Source organism: Kogia breviceps, chromosome 16 (assembly GCF_026419965.1).
Source record: "Kogia breviceps isolate mKogBre1 chromosome 16, mKogBre1 haplotype 1, whole genome shotgun sequence".
In the NCBI taxonomy this organism is placed as follows: Eukaryota; Metazoa; Chordata; class Mammalia; order Artiodactyla; family Physeteridae; genus Kogia; species Kogia breviceps.
The window spans coordinates 71,025,384-71,033,465 of record NC_081325.1 but is presented as its reverse complement, the minus strand read 5'-3'; the positions used below and the strand labels follow the sequence as shown (position 1 = coordinate 71,033,465).

The following is an 8,082-nucleotide window of genomic DNA, read 5'->3' as shown; positions in this document are numbered from 1 at the left end:
AAACTCCCGCTCCCAGCGTGCCCCGCGCGCCGGCTCGCGCGCCCGTGGTGGGGGCGGGGCCTGCGCGCGCGTGCGCCGTAGCGGGACGCACTGGCGGGTGCGGCAAGGCGGTCCCTTCGAGTGTGGAAGTTCGCTCCCTGAAGAGAGTGAGGGTGGTTAGGTGTTCCCGGCCACTTTCCCGTCCCCGGTAAGTGCGACGGCGGCGGCGGTTGGGGTCGCCGGATAGGGGACGGCTTCCGAGGGCCCCGGGGGCTTCCCGCGGCCCCGCCTGAGGCGTCTCGGGCTCGCGGCCGTCGCCCCTCAGGGGCTGTTGGGCGGCGGCGTGAGGCGTGAGGCGTGGGTTCCGTCCCGCGGGCCGCGGCCGCTGGGGCTCCGGCCCGCCGGCCGGTCGGGAGGCGGCGTGAGGGGACGGTGCGGGCGGGGAGAGCCGAACGGCTCCGGCCTGGGTCCCGCGAGCCGGGCACCGACGGCCTCCGAGCGGGGAGGGTCGCCCGGGCCCCGGCGCCGGCGGGCGGAATCGGACGGTCGTCGGGCGCCTTTGCGTCCCGATCTCCGGGAGTGTCGGTTCTCAGACCGCTCGTTGTTGACGCGGCCAGGTTATCGACCTCCGCCCCGCCCCCCGGAGGACTTGAACTCTCCAGGCTGGCGTCTAGCCCCGCGATTTCCAGCGTCCCGCTTCGACGCGGTGGATGAGGCGCAGGCGTTTTTCCCGTGGACGGTTACGGGAGGGGTGGCATCTGACCCCCGGCATCAGATGTGGTCGCCGTCGCCTCGTGGGCGTGCAAACGCTCGCGACGTGGGCACGCGACTCCATGCGATGAACCTTCGCAGCCTCCCCTAGGTTGGTTGGTGGCGTCGGCCGCCTTTGCAGCTGAGACACTGCCCCGTCTGACCCCCCGAGCCCGGCATGGTGACAGCCTGGACGGTCTAGGCCAGGCTGGGGTTACATCCTGCAGCCGTTTCGCTGTTTCCCGAGTAGCCCAGCTCGCGCGCACCGTCGCGGGAGGACGGACTGCGCGTGCACCGTGAAGTCTGGAAGGGAGGAGGGGCGTTTTCCAGAAAAAGGGCAGCGGCGGCGCAAAAAGCCCAAACGCCCACGGCCGGCAGACGGATAGCGGAGCACTCCAGGTTAAGAGGGTGGGTTGCATACGTGTGTACCTAATTCTCCTCCCTCCTGAAATCTCACTAAAAGTACAGCAAAGGGATTTTCAAAAAGACGCACACCCACAAGGATGAAGAAAATGCGACCGGAAACACCAGCAGTAAGATAACTGGGCTCCAGAAAGCCCAAGCCTTAGCAGATCAGCTTAATGCTAAACCAGCAGCAGGGAGTGCTGGGGGAACAGCTCTGCGTCAGAAACAGAGTCTTCGAAATGTGCAGAAGGTGGCAGCGAAAGGAGTGGCGCTGGGGATGGATGTGGAGGGCTGTTACCTCGGTGAAGTGCGCCGGAGAAGTAGGTAGACGGCTGGCGCGCTCTCCCCGTGTCACATCCTTGGACACTCCTGCTCTTGCATTAGAAGACTGGAGGCTGGTCTCTTGAGAAGGTAAAGCAGGATCTTTGAACCAGGGGACCCCAGGCACAGTTACGAGGCTCCCTTTATGAAAACAGGGACAATGAAGATTGAAGTCCATCATCCCCCACTTTAAACCCCAGAACTTTCTGCAGCCAGTCTGATACCCTTCAGGCTCAAATATGAGAATTCTGCACACACACACATACACACACGCACACACACACACACACACACGCGCGCGCACATGCGCCTTGCCCCAGACAGGGATTTTCCTAGAAATAGCACACAGGTAGGATGGCAAACACACACACACACACACACACACACACACACACACACACACACACAAAGGGAAGGATTTACACAGTAAGTTAGTCACAGTGGTTGCTTCTGGGAAGGGAAAGGAACATCGTGGCTGGGGGAAAAAATAGGAGAAGACTTAACTACTGTTAACTGTTTTAAAATTGTGTACCGTGTGCGTATATTACCTATTCAAAAATGAAATGTATTTCTTAAAAAATAATTGCAAATGAATACACCCTTTGACACAGGAATTTTTCTTACAGATATGTCTACACACGTGAAAATAATGTTAAGTTCAGTGCCACTCATTGCAATATGGTTTTAGCAAAAGATTGGAAACAATCTCATTTTCATTAATAGATGGTTGGTAAAATAAATTATGTACACCCCTTCGAATATTCTATAGCCATAAAAAAACATTGAAAGAAGCTCGTTGTATAAGGAAAAGAGTAATCACCAACATACATATTGGGGCGGTTCAGAAAAGTAGGTCACCAGTTTATAAAAAGAAAAAGGAGATGTGTGTGTCTGTAGGTATATATATAAAATATCTGAAAGATAGCAGAATATTGGTTGCCTTTGAAGAGGGGATCTGGATGGTAAGGCAAAAGTGGAATGAGGGAGAGACTTTCCGCTGTATATTTTTGTACCTTTTTAACTTTGGACCATGTTATTCTTATCTATTCAGTGAATGGATTAGTAAATGTTAATGGGAAAAAAGATGAATAATGGAGATCCTGATGTTGATGATATCCTGAACAATAAAAGATCTCTTACTATAGGAAGGAATGCTGCATAACAACCCTGAAATCTCTGGCTCCCAGCATTTCACGCTGTTGGTTCTTCCAGTAGACACTTGATGGTTCTTCAGTGGTTTAGATGTTGGTTGGACTAGGCTGGACTCCAGACTTTAGTTTGGGGTTCTGGTCTGCTCCATGTGTCTTCATTCTGGAACCAAGGCTTAAAAAAGCAAGAATACATGAAGCATGTTTTTCTCAGGGCTGAAGGCAAGAATTCAAGAGCACTTCTGGAAATTTGCCATGCCTTAGCTCAGAAGTGGCACATTGAAACATATTCTGTTGATTAAAGCAAGTCACATAGCCAAGCCCAAAGGCAATAGCGTGGAGATTTACACTCTACCTACTGGGAGGCTCTGCAGTCTCAGGACAAAGGGTGTGGATGTGTGTACTTCTGTTGCAGGGTCGGAGGAAGAGCTGGGAATGATAAAGACGAAGGAAATGGGTTAATAGAAAGATGCTGTGAAATTAAGTTGACGATGGTTGAGAATAAAGATGCTTAGGGGAAAAAAATACATATATATATTTTTTTACAGCATTACCAAGATACAGCATCCTACTTTGGTATGAATTTTCTTAAGGCATCCATGTGAAGATATCACATTGGCTTTATCTTAAATAACATCTGCCAGCCCCACACCTGGTCCTATAACCAATTCTGAGTGACCGTAGGAATGAAAATAAATAATGTGCTTGTAAAGACATCAGTTCTTAGAGAAGTAGTTCTAAATGTTTATTTAGCTACTGAGTGTGTTCATTCATAGTTCTTGTGTCTGCCAACCCACCTTTCACAACAGAATCTTCTTTTCAGGGAGATGTCCTTTGCTTCTCAGATGTAATGCACTTTAAGTTTGTTATTCAACAGTGAAAATGAGTCATACAGAGGTAATACGTATTTTCATACATTCTGCATCTTCAAGGTTCCTTTTTTTTTTTTTTTTTTTTTTTGTAGTCATATGGCTCCAGAGTAATTTTCTTATTTTCATCCTGTACTGTGAGAGACAGCATAGCATTAGTGGTTAAGAGTGAGGACTTTGGAGCAGACTGCCTGAGTTTGGATCCTAGCTAATTGGATATATAACCTTGGGCACATTATGTAACCTACTGTGCCTCAGTTTTCTCAGCTATAAAATGGAGATAGTAACAGTGCTTGCCTCAGAATTCTTAGGAATGTTAAATGATTTAATACATATAAAGCAGTTATAATAGTACTTGACACAATAAGTATTTCTTAAATATTAGTTATTATTAATATCATTGCTTTTATTTGGAGGCTGTGACTTGAATCATGGGTCTTGCAGAACAAACATATATAGTTATTCATTTGTCTGAATAGGCAAGGAAGTAATTTTTGATCCATTTATTCTCTTGAATTCCAGGTTAAATTAAAAATACCTTTTGGAAATAAATTACTAGATGCTGTTTGTTTGGTACCTAACAAGAGCTTAACATATGGAATAATTCTTACACATGGAGCATCAGGAGATATGAATCTTCCTCATTTGATGTCACTGGCATCCCATCTTGCATCTCATGGTTTTTTTAGCCTGAGATTTACCTGTAAAGGCCTTAATATTGTACATAGAATTAAGGCATATAAATCAGTTTTGGTAAGAAAATTTCTTTATATTTACTTATGACAGAATTCTGTTTTTTAAATTCATAATAAATTTAAGACAGATTTTATTAGTCATTTGATTTAATTTAAAAATCCTTTAATGGGTATTCTTAGAAACTCAGCAGTGTATGAAGGCTGTGTGATGGTCAGATTTCTCTTTTTTGCCATCAGTTAGTTTCCATGGGGATGAGTGCTTACATCATAAATGTTTCTCCATGATACTGCCAAAGAATCTACTTACTATGTAATTTCCATATTGAAATTTAGGATATATAGTTCTAGGTATTTTGCCTTGTATACTATGAATGTACAAATAATATATGATTTCTGTATTAGAAACTATAAAACCCCTGGATAAAACAAATCTGAAATTTCTTTTAATCCATATCAAGCTTACTGAGTTTTTCAGAGCTTTAAATTAGATGTTAGTATTATCACATTTTGTATTAGTTGGAAGCTTTTACTGGCTTTTTTCCCTGCACGATTTGTTCTTTAAAAATATTTTAGTACTTGAATTTGTTTTAGACAGTGGGTTTTTTTTTCACTTATTTGCCTGTATTACCCAGTTTATGATTTGACAGTGAAGGCATGACCAGAGAGCAAAGAATTGGTTACCTCTTCCAAGAAGAATCCCTTGAAACTTCTTGATTGTTTTTGCAACCATTTTCATACATTTCAGTAATGATGAGAAAATATATGTTGGTTTTCCAGTGGAATATTTCATGGGAGAAGAATTGATAATTTTTTGGTCGATTTTTCTAGAATTACCTAAAGACCTCAGGAGAATACAAACTTGCAGGTGTTTTCCTTGGAGGTAAGTTTTCAATACTTGTGAATACTTGTTCTAAAATCTACTCATAATATAGGAATAGGTACTCGAGAATTAATGACAGGAAGAGACTTAAGGATTTTTTGTTTTGTTTTGGTAAGTCACTTCCTGGTGTAACACCAAGATACTTGAATATTTAAATCTAATTTAAGCCTCATATATATGTGTTATAACCTGAAGAGGTCTCCTTTTATTTATATCCCTGAATCACCCCCTCTCAAATGATTCCTTCACAAGGATTGTCTTCACCACTTCAAGTATTCTTTTGGAAAATAATTCCTTTTTTTTTTAAGATTTGACTTAGGATCAGTTTTTAGCTCTTCACAAGTCTATGGGTATTGCGGCTTTTTAATTGGCACCTGTTGTAGTTAATATTTGTTGCTAAGCATTATGATGGATGAACAGTGAATGAAATCTGATTTGCCACGTTATCATCACCACTACTTTATGTGAATGTTTATATTTCAAACTGAACTTAATTTCAATTGGTTTTAGGTCGTTCAATGGGCTCAAGAGCAGCTGCTTCTGTAATGTGTCATATTGAGCCAGATGATGCTGATGATTTTGTTCGAGGTCTCATTTGTATTTCCTATCCACTGCACCATCCAAAGCAGCAGCATAAACTTAGAGATGAAGATCTCTTTCGTATAAAAGATCCTGTACTGTTTGTGTCAGGCTCAGCAGATGAAATGTGTGAAAAGGTGAATTATAACTTGATATTTGTGTGAATGAGAGAGAAAGAATGAAATAAACATCTTGGGAACAAGATATTACCTGCAACATTCAGTCTCTTTTAAAAGATGCTGATTTTAGGGACTTCCCTGGTGGTCCAGTGGTTAAGACTCTGTGTTTCCAATGCAGGGGGTACAGGTTTGATCCCTGGTTGGGGAACTAAGATCCCATGTGCTGTGACCAAAAATAAATAAATAAATTAATTAATTATTTTTTAAAAAATGCTGATTTTACTAATGCTAGTTTTTTTCTTTAGTTAACCCTGTTGCTTCGGAGAACCTAAAAATATAAGCATACTGACAATATTCATCCCCCTATAAAGAGTGTTGGTAAATGGATTAACTCTCATGTAGAAAATGAAGGATTAATATCTGAATCTTGCGAATTTCTGATTACTAGACTGTACGTTTGGTTTACCATTTCAACAGTTAAGCAGATCTCTTCAATTTGTTATAAAATTGACTCTTGGAAAAAATGTAACTTGTACATATCACTAAATTTTAGTGTATTTCCCAGAGCATATAAATAATTTCCTTGGGGAAAACATTTTTTTAAGAGAATTTTTTTGGCTCTAGTTTTACTTAATGACTTTTTAGCATCAGTAATGAATGCCTAATCTGCTCTGTTGTGTTGCTGTATCTGAAAAACATGGACTGCCACTTCCTGCACGTTCCATCGCCTCAAAAGTTAGCTGTAGACTAGGTTTTAATATTTAGTGAATGGATGCCAGTATAGGTGCAGTGGGAGAGAGGAAATCTTTACTGAACACCAGTAGAACATTAGTCTAGTATCCTCTTCTTTTTTCCCTTTAGAACTTGTTGGAGAAAGTGGCACAGAAAATGCAAGCTCCTAATAAAATCCACTGGATTGAGAAAGCAAATCATTCCATGGCAGTGAAAGGACGGTCAACAAATGATGTTTTCAAAGAAATAAATACACAGATTTTGTTTTGGATCCAGGAAATCACTGAAACGGACAAGAAATAATTGTCTGTGGTTACAAGCTATGTTATTTTGAATACAAATACAGTTAATTTGTTAAAGAACAACATACCTCTCAGCATTATGAGATATATTTCAGACTAATTTAATGTTCTTTAATGTTCCCCCATCTTTTCCCCCCATTTTTAAAACACATTTTAATTGTGAAATTAATGCTCTTTACAAAGTGTCCTTTGAAAGCACTGTTACTGTTGTATAAAGGTTATGTACAAATATTGAAGGTGGTCTAAATATAATTTATTTTCTTTAATATAGTTAAGTTTTGAAAAATTAAACATTGAATTTTGTTACAACAGAACTTTTGTCTTATTGCTGCTCAACTGAGAAAGTACTCTTAATTTTGCAGAGCAGTGTCATCTTTATGAAAGGAAAACAACACTTTGGTAAATTTAGTCAGTTTTATAGAATGTATACATCTATTAACCTAATCTTTTAATAAATCTCAAGGGATAGATGAAGATACATTTTCAAATATGGGGACTCTGAACAGTGTTTTTAGAATAAAGTAACAACTTTCATTCATTAAATGTTTACTGAAGGCCTGTTATAGGCAAAGCCTCATTAGGTTTGCAATGATGAGTAAACACTTGGAGTTTCGTATAGTGGGGGAACTTGATGTCTAAAGCTCTGTGATTAAGGGGAGAATGAAATAAGGAGTAAATAGTGGGACTAACATCTGTACTGTATCTAGGCAGAGTTAGGGCACTTAATTTCGCCTTGAGAAGTGCGTGTATCACTTGGACTAGAATGGTATTGAGTTATATATTAAAAACATAGGTTCTATATTTCCTATAAAGAACACGAAAATGTGATGAGGCTGATTTTATATATATATATATATATATATATATATATATATAAAGTTTGTAGTGAGCAGTGGTTTTCTATAGTAGGAAATTAACTCCCTTCCCTGGTTTCTCTACTGCCCTAATATTAGGCCCTTCAGACAGCCAGGGTGGCCTGGGAAGCTTGCAGATTTTTGAGGTCCCTCACTCCTCCTGCCCTGGTGAAGTTAATGGATTTTAATTACTTCTTAGTTTTTCTAAATAGTACATAAAGAACGAAAACCTAGATAACGGCATCTAAATTGTGTATTATAGAATGAAATCACGTACAACTACAAAATCGAAATTTCCATGTCAGTGTACAATAGTTATTCACTTTTTGACTATTTCTTGAACAAGGCCCTAACTTAAATAGTATATAATTCTTAACTTTTAAAACAAGAGTGATCAAAATATTATAAAAAATATTTAATTAGAGCTGACAAATAAAATAATGGTCTAT

The 8,082-nt window shown here is 40.8% G+C and overlaps 1 protein-coding gene and 1 long non-coding RNA gene across 9 annotated transcripts; one reads left to right on the top strand and one right to left on the bottom strand.

Annotated features, from left to right (window-relative positions):
- The first annotated feature begins 60 nt into the window (after positions 1-60).
- On the top strand, positions 61-7,091 carry TEX30 (testis expressed 30). 7 transcript variants are annotated; one of them, XM_067016994.1, is made up of 7 exons: positions 63-187; positions 832-1,137; positions 3,427-3,500; positions 3,995-4,225; positions 4,996-5,047; positions 5,558-5,763; positions 6,607-7,091. In XM_067016994.1, exons 3-7 carry the CDS (start codon positions 3,486-3,488, stop codon positions 6,778-6,780), a joined length of 678 nt encoding a protein of 225 aa, XP_066873095.1. In that variant the 5' UTR covers positions 63-187; positions 832-1,137; positions 3,427-3,485; the 3' UTR covers positions 6,781-7,091. The 7 variants fall into 7 exon arrangements, with proteins under 7 accessions (XP_058897569.1, XP_066873095.1, XP_066873092.1 ...); XM_067016991.1 differs by having other exon boundaries at positions 597-1,137; XM_067016990.1 differs by having other exon boundaries at positions 71-187; positions 597-1,545.
- LOC136792846 (uncharacterized) lies at positions 429-6,748 on the bottom strand. Of its 2 annotated transcripts, XR_010837340.1 has the most exons (5): positions 6,557-6,748; positions 5,837-5,968; positions 3,401-3,607; positions 2,596-3,032; positions 429-1,596 (listed from the first exon to the last, which is right to left on the bottom strand). It is a non-coding gene; the product is annotated as an uncharacterized lncRNA (long non-coding RNA). The 2 variants fall into 2 exon arrangements; XR_010837341.1 differs by lacking the exons at positions 5,837-5,968; positions 6,557-6,748 and adding an exon at positions 4,084-4,208.
- Positions 7,092-8,082: the final 991 nt, after the last annotated feature.

What these genes read in the sequence shown, in the direction of transcription:
- TEX30 (XM_059041586.2), top strand. An exon ending in TGCAGGTGTTTTCCTTGGAG is followed by an intron (nt 5,048 to 5,557) that starts GTAAGTTTTCAA and finishes AATTGGTTTTAG; the next exon opens with GTCGTTCAATGGGCTCAAGA. An exon ending in CAGATGAAATGTGTGAAAAG is followed by an intron (nt 5,764 to 6,606) that starts GTGAATTATAAC and finishes TTTTCCCTTTAG; the next exon opens with AACTTGTTGGAGAAAGTGGC.